At 37.4% G+C, this 13456-nt stretch overlaps 1 protein-coding gene across 1 annotated transcript in view; it reads right to left on the reverse strand.

Moving 5' to 3' along the window:
* Positions 1-13456, reverse strand: part of CDKAL1 (CDK5 regulatory subunit associated protein 1 like 1) — a 609083-nt gene that overhangs the window by 389610 nt on the left and 206017 nt on the right. Inside the window, exon 8 of the mRNA XM_068960663.1 lies at positions 2408-2528. Within this exon, the coding sequence (XP_068816764.1) occupies positions 2408-2528 (121 nt within the window). The remainder of the gene's footprint in view (positions 1-2407; positions 2529-13456) is intronic.

The following is a 13456-nucleotide window of genomic DNA, read 5'->3' on the forward strand; positions in this document are numbered from 1 at the left end:
AAAAGTTTAGAAACTCTTACCTCAAGGAGTGACAGTATGAACTGAATCCTCTTAATAGTGGAAGAATGTTTGCTAATTTACTTACTAAGGGGCAATCCTATACAGTAATAAGAGAGATGTAAGAGGATGAGTGAAAGGAAATAACCAGCAAGCTTTAAAAAGTCCATAGCCTCATTTTAAGAAACATTAAGTCCAAGAGAAGAAAATGTTAAATTATAATATAGGGGAAGAAATTTTTAACTTAATGCATTTACAATGGCTACCTATGGGAAATTTTGAAAAATGTATAGCCAAATAAATCAGAAATAATTTAAAAATACAACATTAATTCAACATTTATCGAGTACTCACTTTGTACTAGACACTGAAGTCAGAGGTAGTAACAGTGACAACTGAAATACTTTCTAAACTCAGGATGCTCACGATGCGGTAGAAAATATAAAGTATACATTCTGAAAAGTGCCACAGTCAAGGCAGACAGGGAATGCTGCAGGTGCAGAACAAGGCCTTCAGTCATGAGGGAGGGACAAGCAGCCACCCACAGAAAGGGGCACACAACAGTGTCAGCAGGACTGCCCGAAGTGAGTGGAGAATAGTAAGACTTGCTTGGGGCAGCAGCGGGGGCGGGGTTCTGAATCTTCCACACTGAGAGCCAGAGTTAGTCCTGGGCAAGTTCACAAAGTCAGCTGAAAGTCCCCCAGGGCTTTTAGGGAAAAATCAACATTCCCTGGTCTTTGGCCGCAGTGGTGGGATGAACCAGAAGGTGATGAGACAAGAGCAAAGATGACCAGTGACAACACACTTGCCATAGTGTAGGGGTAAAGGATGGCACGGGCTGGGAAAGAGGCAGGAAGATGCTGAAGCAGGAGAGATAAGTTCACCTGTTCTCAATGGGAAAGGGCATGAAGAAAGCAAAGGGCAGATAAAGAACAATTTTTTTTTTTTTTTTACTTTATTTTACTTTGCAATACTGTATTGGTTTTGCCATACATTGTCATGAATCCACCACGGGTGTACATGCGTTCCCAAACATGAACCCCCCTCCCACCTCCCTCCCCATAACATCTCTCTGGGTCATCCCCGTGCACCAGCCCCAAGCATGCTGTATCCTGCGTCAGACATAGACTGGCGATTCGATTCTTACATGATAGTATACATGTTACAATGCCATTTTCCCAAATCATCCCACCCTCTCCCTCTCCCTCTGAGTCCAAAAGTCCGTTATAGAACTCTGTGTCTTTTTTGCTGTCTTGCATACAATGGGCCAAAGAACTAAATAGACATTTCTCCAAAGAAGACATACGGATGGCTAACAGACACATGAAAACATGCTCAACATCACTCATTATTAGAGAAATGCAAATCAAAACCACAATGAGGTACCACTTCACACCAGTCAGAATGGCTGCGATCCAAAAATCTGCAAGCAATAAATGCTGGAGAGGGTGTGGAGAAAAGGGAACCCTCCTACACTGTTGGTGGGAATGCAAACTAGTACAGCCACTTTGGAGAACAGTGTGGAGATTCCTTAAAAAACTGCAAATAGAACTACCTTATGACCCAGCAATCCCACTGCTGGGCATGCACACTGAGGAAACCAGAATTGAAAGAGACACATGTACTCCAATGTAAAGAGGGAAGGAAGATAAAATTTTAAACGAGCAGGAAGGCTTAAATCTGTGGGAAATGTGAGGCAGATGCATAAATGGAGGGACCCCTTGATATTTAAATTTAAGTTTATTATCAGCCTATGATAATGTAGATCAAAGTGGGAAATAAGTAACTTTATCAGATGCAGTCATAATTTAAACAAAAGGAAATAAAACCAAGTATGACTCGTTATCCCAGGAGTTAAGAGTCAGGCAGAACTTCAGATCAACATGGAACTCAGAGTACTTGATATCCAGTCACAACGTGTATTTATTTGCAGTTTAAGGCTCATAAAAGTAACACTGAAAAACCTTCATTTCAGATAGTTAAGAATCAGAATATGGTTAGGATCTTGGGCAATATTTACTATAAAACCCACTCAAAAAATAGTCAAAGATGATGGGTGTAGTCACCATTTTACAAAATGTAATATTCCTTTTAAAAAGATTTTATCCAAGGGCAGAGCTGAAAAATAAAATCCGTGTTTATAACCAAAAAGGAGAAGTTAGAATAATGTTAATTTTTTTATTTTTTAACTTCATAAAGACAAAAACCCTTGCTGCAAATATAAGTGTAACTGTGTACAGGGAACATCTTAGAGGGAATGATATTCAGGTATGATTCTTTAAAAAATTCATTTTTTATTTCTCTTTCCCATGGAAATGTTCAATTACTTTCCTATATCATATAGCTAGGAAAACAAACAAAAAACTAGAGTACACTGAATATTTAACGAACAAGTGCAAGAGAAGCTTACCCCGTATTGATGGAAATGATTTCTATCAGTGGATTCTTCCTAATCTTTGGCAAATCCAGTCGTGCTCCCCCCAAACGTTTTCCATTATCCTTTTTCTGACCCAACAGTCTCACAGAGTGACCTTCAAATAAAGCACATAAATATATGTGAGCATGAGTCATACAACATCATTTTAATTTACTGCTTTCAACAAATGTGTTGATATTTGCATTTAACTTTTTCTTTTATGAAAACAAACAAAAATGACCCAGAGAAGATATGATCATTGACCCTAAGTAATACTACCAAAGGGAAAGACAGCTGTGGCCAAGTCCTCCAGTCATAAGCGCCTTGCTTAGAATATCTGCACATTTATACTGCACTGATGAGAGAAACAGGAATATCTTCAGAGTGTCATTCCACAGGACTGAGTGGTCTCTAACACAGACATGTACAGGAAGTAGGAAGGGTTTACTTGGTCCTGAAGGCCAAGTGCAAAAGCAGATCATCTGCTCAAGGCAAACTGTCAATCAAAGAAGTAAAAAATAAAAAGCTGAGATAAAATGACACATGAGGGTTGGATTTTTAAGAAAAAAAAAGTTTTTAAACAATTTTCCAAAAACCATTGCAAAAGAATCAGAACACTAAGACCCATTAAAATTCTGAATTAACTGCAGACTTACAGACAAGTTGGAAGAACTGAACAAAGAATTTCCATCTGCTTGATATTTCCTAATTATTATTTTGCCATTTTATTTATACACATACATACAATTTTTTAATAATATCACTGAGGTACATCCTATATAACTCACCCGTTGTACATACATAATTCAACAATTTTAAATGAACTTATACAGCTGAACAGTCATCATGACCCATTTTTAGAACATTTAGAACATCAGCTCCAAAATTCCCTCAAGCTTATTTATAGTCTATCCCTGCTCCCAAACCAAAGATACATTTTGTTAATCTATCAACCAGCTGATGAACATTTGGACTGTTTCCAATTAACACCTTTTATAATAAAGCTTCTATATCTGAATACAGATCTTCATGCAGATATATGTGTTCATTTCTCTTGGATAGATATCTAGGAAAATTGTGGGTTATGTTGTAAATTTAAATTTTATAAGAAAAAACTGTTTTTGAAAGAAGTGCTACCATTTTATATCCCACCAGCAATGTATGAGGGTTTGAGTTTCTCCACATCACCAAGACCTCATACTGTAACTTCTGAGAACAGCTATTCTAGTGGGCATGTTGTGGTATATCATTGTGCTTTGAGTGACTATGCATTCCACGATGATAAGAATACTGAGCACTTTTTCATGTGATTAGCCAACTGTATTCCCAATTGGTAATATGTTGTGATGGTTAATTTTATACGTCAAGTTGACTGGGCCACAGGGTCCCCAGACATTTAGCCAAACACTATTTTGGGTGTGTCTGTGGGGGTGTTTCCGCATGAGACTGATATTGAATTAGCAGACTTGAGTAAAGCAGATTGCTCAGCCTAACACTGGTAGGCATAATGCAATTAATCAAAGACTTGAATAGAACAAAAAGGCTGAGTAAGAGGGAACTCCTCCCACCTGACTACTGAGCTGACTAATCGGTCTTTGTCAGCCTTCAGACTCAGAATGAAATATTAGATCTTCTGGGGTCTCATGCTTTCCCAATTGCTTACCAGAACTTACACCGTCAACTCTCCTGATTCTCTGGCCTTTGGGCTTGGACCAGAACTACACATCAGCTCTCTGAAGTCTTCACCTTGTTGACTATTGGGAATTCTCAGCCTCCTTGATGGTGGGAGCATGTAACATAAGACATGCCTTTACACACACACACACCCTACTGGGCTCTCTTTCTCTGGGGAACCCTCACCAGAGCAAATGTCTACTCTAGTATTTTGCCAATATTTTAGTTGTAGTGTTTGTCTTATTATTGAATTACAAGAATTCTCTACATATTCTGGTTATATGACCTTTACGACATATATGATTTGTAAATATTTTCTCAGTCTGTGGCTTACAGTTTCACTTTCATGATAGCATATTTTGAAAACTGAAGCTTTTTTAAATTTAATGAAGCTCAACTTACTATATTTTATTATTTTTTTTACAATATTTTATTTTATAGCTCATGCTTTGGGTGTCGTATCTAAGAACTCTCTGATAAGACCGAGAGCCCAAAGATTCCTCCTACATTTTCTTCTACAAGTTTTATCATTTTCACTCTAATAATTGGGTCTAGGGCCCACTGTGTTACTTTTTTTTAATAAAGGTCTAACTTAATTTTTGCACACAGATATTCAATGGTCCCAGCTTCATTTCTTTTCCTTCTTCCTCCTTTGTGCTATTGTCATCACATATATTAACATATACTGCTGTGAAAGTGTTAGTTGCTCAGTCGTGTCTGAATCTTTGCGACCCCATGGACTGTAGCCCGCCAAGTTCCTCTGTCCATGGAATTCTTCAGGCAAGAATACTGGAGAGAGTGGCCAGTCATTCCCTTCTCTAAGGGATCTTCCCAACCCAGGGATCAAAGCAGGGTCCGTTGCATTGCAGGCAGATTCTTTACCATCTGAGGCACCAGGGAAGCCCTCAAATAGTTGTATAAACTCAAAAATATAATGCTAGAATTGTTGTTTTATACAATTGCATGTTTTTTTAATGTTACAAATATCTATGTACAGAGTACAATATATTTACCCACATAATCACCACTTCTAGCACTCTTCATTTCCTCCTGGGAATTTCCATTTGGCACCACCTTCTGCCTGAAAAATTATCTTTAATAGTTCTTGTAAACCAAGAAAAAATGTTATTTGGAAATGTCTTTGGTTTGCTGTTATTTGTGAAGGATACTTTTGCTAGGTATAGAAATCTTAGTTGACAGTTTTGTTCTCTGAGTACCGAATGCATCACTCCACTGTCTTTGACCTCTGTTGCTTCTGATGAGAAGTTAACCATTAATCTTGTTGTTCTCCTACACATGGTATTAATATGCCATTTGTCTTATGCAATGAAGTTTTTCCCTCTCTTTCAACAATGACTATGATGTGCATAGGTGCAGATCTCTGGGATTTTTCCACATGGAACTCACTTTTGGATCCAAAAAGCTAAGTAACAGTTTTCATCAACTTTGGGAAGCTTGTTGTTGCTGTTATTGCTTTTTTACTGGATTCTTTTGTGACTCCCATGATGATACATCTGTTGGTGTGCCGGATGTCCCACTGGTCTCTGAGGCCTTTCTCATTTTTCATCTGCTCTTCTACCCAAGTCAGGTCTTTCTCTTCGTCTATCCACAAATGTTCTTCTTCTGCCATCTCAGATCTGCAGTTGAGCCTCGCTAATGCATGTTTCACTTCAGCTACTGTACTTTTCAACTCCAGATTTCCTACTGGTTCTCATATAATTTCCATTATTTTGTAAGTCTTTATTCAAGTCATTGTCATCATCCTTTTCTTAAGCCTTTTAACATCACTTCACTTAGTTCTATCAAGTCTCTGTCTCCTAAATCCAACATTTCTGGCCAAAGACAATTGATACTTACTGCTTTGTCCCACCTTGATTATGGTTATACTTGGTTTTGTTTCCTTTCATTGAAGCATAGTTGATTTACAAAGTTGTGTTTAATGTCTGCTACATAGCAAAGTGGCTCACTTACATGTATATTTGGTTTCTTTGTATCTATTATAATATTTTATTAAATATTAGAAATTTTAGGTAATATATTGCAGCAATTCTCAATTCACATTTATCCCCTAAAGGTTACTGCTGTCTTTGTTTAGTAATTCACCTGGACTAAATCTGTGAATTCTATGTCTCCACAATGAATGGCGATTGATCTCCCTTCTTGGTTTTTTTGGCTTTTATGTCCCCAGACTAACTTTCTAGCAGTCAATTCTGTATCTGCATAGCAAAGCTAAGTGAAGGACTAGTCAACATATGCTCAAACACCTTAAGCCAGTAAAATTCCTAACTATGTGTTGTTGACTAATCTGTGTGTGAGCTGAGAACATTCAATGTTAGGGCCATTTTCAAGTCTGCCCCACCTTTTACTTTCTCCTGGACTTTTTTGGGTCCTCTCCCATCTTCTCAGGGTGAGCATGCAAGCTCCAGCAGACAGGTAAGTTTAAGTGGCTTGGGCCCGCTCTGGTCCCTGCTAGGCATATGTACCCTCTAATCAACTTTCAGTCTGTGAAGAGTTATCAAGCATCCTCTCTCTGTCTCACTTCCCAGAAGTCTCTGCTAAAGCTATGGCTAGTCTGTCTGTCTACTACTTCTGCCAAACAAGCTACAACTTCAGGTATATAGAGTCAGAGACACTCCATCCCCTACCTACCGCCACCCCCTCCACCAAACCTACTCACCCCTAGCCACTTGCCATTAAAGTCTAAACAGTTCTTCAAGTCAACTGAGGCTTCTTGGTGCAGCAGTGAAGCTGCTGGTTTTCACAGCCTGCTCTGCCCTAGGTGAACAACCTTGCCTATGGAGCCGAGGAAAGAAAATAACAGTACCACCTTAGACTCACACTGTTCCTACCAAAAGCACAAACACCTTAGACTCACACTGTTTTTACCCAAAGTTCAGTTGTTCGCACAGAGACATACTTCTCAGTTTGCTGACTGCTACTGGTCAGTTTCCACAGTGACAGAATGGTTTGGTTTTGACCATTTGTCCAGTTTTATGGCTGCTTGTGGGGAGATTTGTTGACCTTCACATACAGTCATGCCACAAGCTAATCAAAGCCAAATTTTTAAAAGCAATTATTTAAAATAACTTCAAATATATAATTAGCACAGACATAAGACTCATATAAGCAATTATATATATGTTTCATCATCCCTCAATTCAGAAAGATATATTGCTTAAACATCTCCTGTTCAGATAGCTTTTCAGGACTAGAAGTAATAAAACCATTAGTCATAGCCTTTTTGTACTAATCACTTTAATAAGAAACATTAAGTACTTCATTTACTCTGAAAATTCTTGCTCTGATGGAGAAACATAGCTCGACTCAGGCAAGCATTTGGCATACCAGATTTCACAGATTTCCAAGATAAGTTCAACTCTTCCATCACAAGTCCAGTTAATGAAGAGGTGAGCAAGATTGGCATGATAACATAATAGTTCTGAGAGATGCCAAAAGTTCAATAATGACTATGCAAAGGCATGCTATTTTCATACTAGCATGAGACAAATTTCATTATATCCTGCTGAGACTTCAGCAATATGAGCCTGTACTAATAACATTTGATAAATTATTCATCTCCACTATCTACATGCAAATAAAGGAACATATCTCTGCCTGATGATATAATGAGTTATTTTCCAATCCAATGATTCATTAAAGAGTGGCAGACCTAACAATAGTCTGGGTTTTTTTTTTTAATTGAAAAAATGTACTACACTAAAAATAAAGTAGGAAATAATATAAAAGCCCTTCATTATATCTGGCCAAAGATGAAAGAAAGGAAATTCAATCACATAATGATTATTAAAAATAAAAATAAAAACAGTCTAGCAGTATAAAACTTTTACACCTGTTATATATCATCTCTTTAAAAAATCTTTTTGCAAACAGAATTGCTGCATCAAATTAACTCCTTATATCTATAGACCACAGAATAAAAACATATGCTCTTAATATTAATACAAATCACTACCCATTATATGAGTAGGTATCAGTATTACCCTCTAAAACAAACTGAAATTTGGCAAAATAAAGAATAAAACTGAAGATGTCTTAAACAAGGTTTATCTGTGGGATAGAAAGATAGGAAAAAAGGACTCAGGAAAGGGAAACATGCTCAAGGAATAAAAATCTGGACGGCAAAAAGGAAACTCTGAGAGCAAATTTATATTGAAAACGAACATGCTATACTTCTGAAGGGACCAAGCCACATGGACCACCATTAGACACTCACACATGGCTTCTCTGTTCAATTCCTTCTGGATGGTCACTGATGCCTAGCACTGTAACGGAAAGAAAACGCTGTTCAATGAATACTGATTTATTTTGTGACTACTGTGAATTTCATCACCCTTTGTGGCTAAAGAAAAGGAGAGGAAGAAAAGAAAACAGGACAACAGAATTTGAAAGAAAAGCCGAGTAAAAATATTAATTTTTACATCATTTCAACGGGCCTTCCTGATAGCTCAGGTGGTAAAGAATCTGCCTGCAAGGCAGGAGACCATGGTTCAATTCCTGGGTAGGGAAGATCCCCTGGGGAAGGAATAGGCTACCCACTCCAGTATTGTTGGGCTTCTCTTGTGGCTTAGCTGGTAAAGAATCCACCTGCAATGTGGGAGACCTGGGTTCGATCCCTGGGTTGGAAAGATTCCCTGGAGAAAGGAACAGCTACCCACTCCAATACTCTGGCCTGAAGAATTCCATGGACTATATAGTCCATGGGGTTGCAAAGAGTCAGACACAACTGAGCAACTTTCACTTTTTCAATCACACATAATAAGAGGAGGAAGTATTAATAGGAACAGTTGGAAACAATTATGCTCAGGATGGCCAGGTCAACTGATAATAACATGAGACCTCTGAGGAGACAGAAATAAAGATGTAAGTGATTAAAACAGAAATGTATGGTTTTAATGCAAGGATGAAAAAAGAAGATTGCCTTATATGTAGAATGGGACACACTCAAATGTTCTATTTCCAGAGATCTTTTATCTTTCCAATTTTCAATGTAAATTCACATTTCTTCTCCTTCAAATAATGGTCAAATATGTCTCAGTGGGCTTATCAACTATCTTTAATAAACTTCTCTCTAAGTTGTTACAAGTGTCACATAAAAGTCATTCTGTTAAACCAAATTTAATTTTAAGCCTGAGGCTTTCAGCAGTTATTTATAAATCAGCTACAAAACCCTGATTCTGTGCTGGTTTTTACATTTGATCTAATTCAGTAAAGAATGTTACTAAAGCATTTTATTAGCTAAAATTATTACACATTACAAAGTATGGAACCTAAAGCTAGTTTGCTTTATATAATTCACTATGCATACTTGTGAATTCATAATATTGACAAACCTATATGAAAAAGGCATGTTTTGAACAATAATTGCTATACTTGTTGAAATAACATTCAGTGTTCTTTTGGATTTTTCAGGAGCAAATAATCTTTTCCAAATCTCACAGGGCTAACTGCATTGAACATTATTAGAGCTGAGGAAAAACATCCCACCCATACATACTAGAAAACCCAATCTGTCAACATATCAGGAATCCAATTATAATGGTCATTTACAAGCAGAAACGTACCAACCCCTGGAATATGTGTATATATAAATAGACACATACACAGAGTGATAGAAATAGGACTACCTACAAAATACATATTTATTAATGAAACTATGTTTCCATATAAAAATCAAACCTCCCCCTCTGATTCTTCAAACTACAGTGAGTTATACAAAAGCCTTAGAATATCATTACACATTAGAGAAGCACTGGTAATCTGGCAGCTTGTATTTCAATTGTTTATTTCTTTTCCTTTTAATTTCTTTTTCTTCTAACGGCTTTATAAACAGCCAGACTTTCCTTTAATATTTCATCCATTTCACCTAATTTTAAAGGTCATTCACTATTTCCTTAATATGTGACCACCCACCTCCACCACCACCAGAGAGGCCTCATGCCAAATTTTTTCATCCCTTACTAACTGCTCTCACTTCACACAAATTCAGTCCTATTAATAGACATTCCAAAGACCTATCTGAACCCTAAGCTCTGGGTCAGCCCGCTGGAAAACTTCCTAATAAAGCAATCCAACACGATGCTGGGGACAGAGGGTAAGAGAAGGCAGATATATACTCAAGCAAAAATTTCTAAAAACGAGTAAATGCACTACAAACACAACTCTCACCTAAGTAAATACAGTCCCATCAATTTGAATATGGTTTAAGAATATTAGAAAGCCAATGCTCAATTTACTCTGTTTTTCTACAAAATGCTTGGCACTGTTTCTTGGCATAGCCTCCAAAGGCTTTTTAACTACTTAATTACACAGAAAAACAAGAATTTGGCCAAAAGTTTGTCTCTACTCCAACCAATGTCATTCTTTAGATGTAGGCTCCTCCCAAGAAAGCCAGCATTCTCCAACAGTCACACTTAGTAACTCTCTTGAAATACTGTCATCTTAAAAGAAGAGAGCAATGTGAAACAAAGAAGCTGGGTTAAGTGAGAGAAGCAGCTAATCTAAGCTGGAAATTTTTACCGGAAATTCCAGAATTGATGCAAAAACACAAGATCAGTACAATTTGAGTGCGAATTTTAACTACTAAGATTTCAGCGATCATGAAAATTTTTAATGTTAACTAGAACAATGACACTTAGAAAAAGACAATAAGAGAAGAATAGTAAGAATCAATTGTCCAAAAAGACAGAATTCAAAGCGTGCATCAAAGTAAAAGTGAAGAAAGCCTACTAAAGTTCTGATGTTACCAGCATGCATTTTCAGAGTTTGGGGTTGGAGAGGAAGACAGGACAAGAACAGAATACAAAGCCTAACCCCCCCCTAAAAGTTTGAGGGTTATTTCAGTATCAAAACTCTTGTTGCACAAAAATATATTTATATTGTAATTATAAAGATGTGAAATTAATGTATGATCTGGAACTATGGCAACCCACTCCAGTACTCTTGCCTGGAAAATCCCATGGATGGAGGAGCCTGGTAGGCTGCAGTCCATGGGGTCGCACAGAGTCGAACACGACTGAAGTGACTTAGCAGCAGAAGCAGCTGGAACTATGGAAGATGTAAAGAGGAAAACATGTTGGAATGGAATGTTCTAAGGCAATTCTTTTTTCTTTTATTTGCACAGCGTTATTGGTATAACTAATGGCAACTATTTTAAAGGCATCACACTGGACAAAGAATACTTATAATAAACAATCTGCATAAGCAAGATATTTTCATTAATGGAGATACCCTCTGGAGGCAAACTACGAAAAGCACTTAACTGTATGTTTTAATTACCTCTTTTCCAAGTGGATATATCTTTTATGACAATGAGAGGAGACCTGTATGGTGTCAACTTATTTTTCACAATCTAAACCAAGTGTACATCAAAATACTCAAATGTCCAAACAGTTCCATGTCAGTAACTCCACCTTAGTACTGACTCTTAAAGAACTCAGGTCATTGGCTACAGTAGGCTCTCCTGAATTCTAAAGTTAAGTTGCTCCAAGACTTTAATGTTTATAGCAGTAAAGCTACTCAACACTTCAGTTTCAGTAAGTAAAGCACCCATGGCAGTAATGCAAAAACTTAATCATTGCTCATGCTCAAACCCATATCCCCCAAATTACTGTACCAGGAATGGAAAGCAGAGATAACAGACCTAATAACAGATGGCATTCAAGGGTCCTTAAAAAAAAGAGAGAATGATATTATACAAGAATTGAGAACCTCCAAGCCACATTTAACTTTCAAAAACTGAAGCTCCAATCCCCAAGTCCAATCACAAATGAACATGTCAAGTTCCTCCCACTATTATTCAAATCATTATAAAATATGGCAGAGGAGAGGTGGGAACAGTATAAAAGCAGCCTCAGAGGAAGGAAGGAAGGGAAGGGGGCATCTGGCACTTGCTTCCTGGCTTTCAGTTCACACTCATGGTCCTCAACCCCTTGTGACAGGCATCATCACTGCCTTTCTGCAGAAATGTGGACAGTGAAACAAGTTTAAAAATGTAAGGAAACAAAGAGGAAGCACATTTTATATCACAACAGAACACACTAATGCACACGCATAACTGGAACAGAAAGTTCCAAAGTGCCACAGATGAGTAAAAAAATGAAGTATGTTTGAAATATTATATTTGTTATTTAGGTACAACATAAAGAGTCCCCAAATACAAACACCCCGACCCCCAAAAAACTATTCTGTCCTGAGTCACCACAGTGACTTCTGCCTAAAGGGATTTAAGGTCTTGAGGAAAACAACTTGCGAACAAATAACTGGAACGAAGTGCCAGAGGTGATCAACGTCTTTAAGTACAGTGGTTCACCATGAGAGAGTGGTCAGCGTTCCTTAAAAAAGGAAAAAGATCAGGAAAGGCTTCAAGGAGAAATGACACAGTAGTGTGGGAGGCCAAGCAGGAGAGGCGCCAAGTTACATACATGACTACTACATACGTTTCCCAGCACATCTGGACACCACACTACTAACACAGCGAGCAGATCTTGGCTACAATTCCTGCTTGTTCATTTCCCACTTCTTAAAACCAGCCTATCACTACAATCAGAATTCACTGAGAAGACTTATTAAGACTTGGCATAAAGGAGCTCCACTGTGAAAAACCACACCTTCAAAAATTAAATGTGTCTAAACATAGTTTATGAGGTAGAAATTATGTGGGTTTGAGATGAATTCTTAGTTCTAATCAGAAGACTGGTCAAACATTATTTTTAAAGCTTAATTCAAACCTTGAGTGTTGAATACTGGAGGGAAAAGAAAAACAATCTTAATTCAAGAAATTACAATTAATACTGATTATGAAATATTAAAGGCTGAAAGCTATCCACATCAAAATCCTCTGGTTACAGCTTCAGTACTTATCTGGCCTAAACACAAAACTAGAATTTAGAACATAGGCTATATCCTTAAAACACACAAGAGGATTTTCTTGACCTAATCATTTGACAGTAAAAACTGTACAAACTGTGTTTTACTTTAAAAACTTCAAAAATTACCCTTTAAAAAACACCCAAGAGAATGCTCTGCAGAATCTCTTAGCTTTTTTTTTTATTAGATTAACTTTTTATTGGTTGCTTACAGTTAATGAATATGTGTGCTCACTCATTTCCTAAATTAAATACCTTTACAACAAGATTAAGACTAAAATATGCTTTTCAGAATTTTTTTAAAAGATAGAGCAAATGTTTACTGAAGTGAAGTGAAGTGAAAGTCACTCAGTCATGTCCGACTCTGTGACCCCATGGAGTATATGGTCCATGGAATTCTCCAGGCTGGAATACTGGAGTGGGTATTCCCTTCTCCAGGGGATCTTCCTAACCCATGGATTGAATTCAGGTCTCCCATACTGCA

The sequence above is a fragment of the Capricornis sumatraensis genome, chromosome 22, assembly GCF_032405125.1.
Source record: "Capricornis sumatraensis isolate serow.1 chromosome 22, serow.2, whole genome shotgun sequence".
Classification (NCBI taxonomy): Eukaryota; Metazoa; Chordata; class Mammalia; order Artiodactyla; family Bovidae; genus Capricornis; species Capricornis sumatraensis.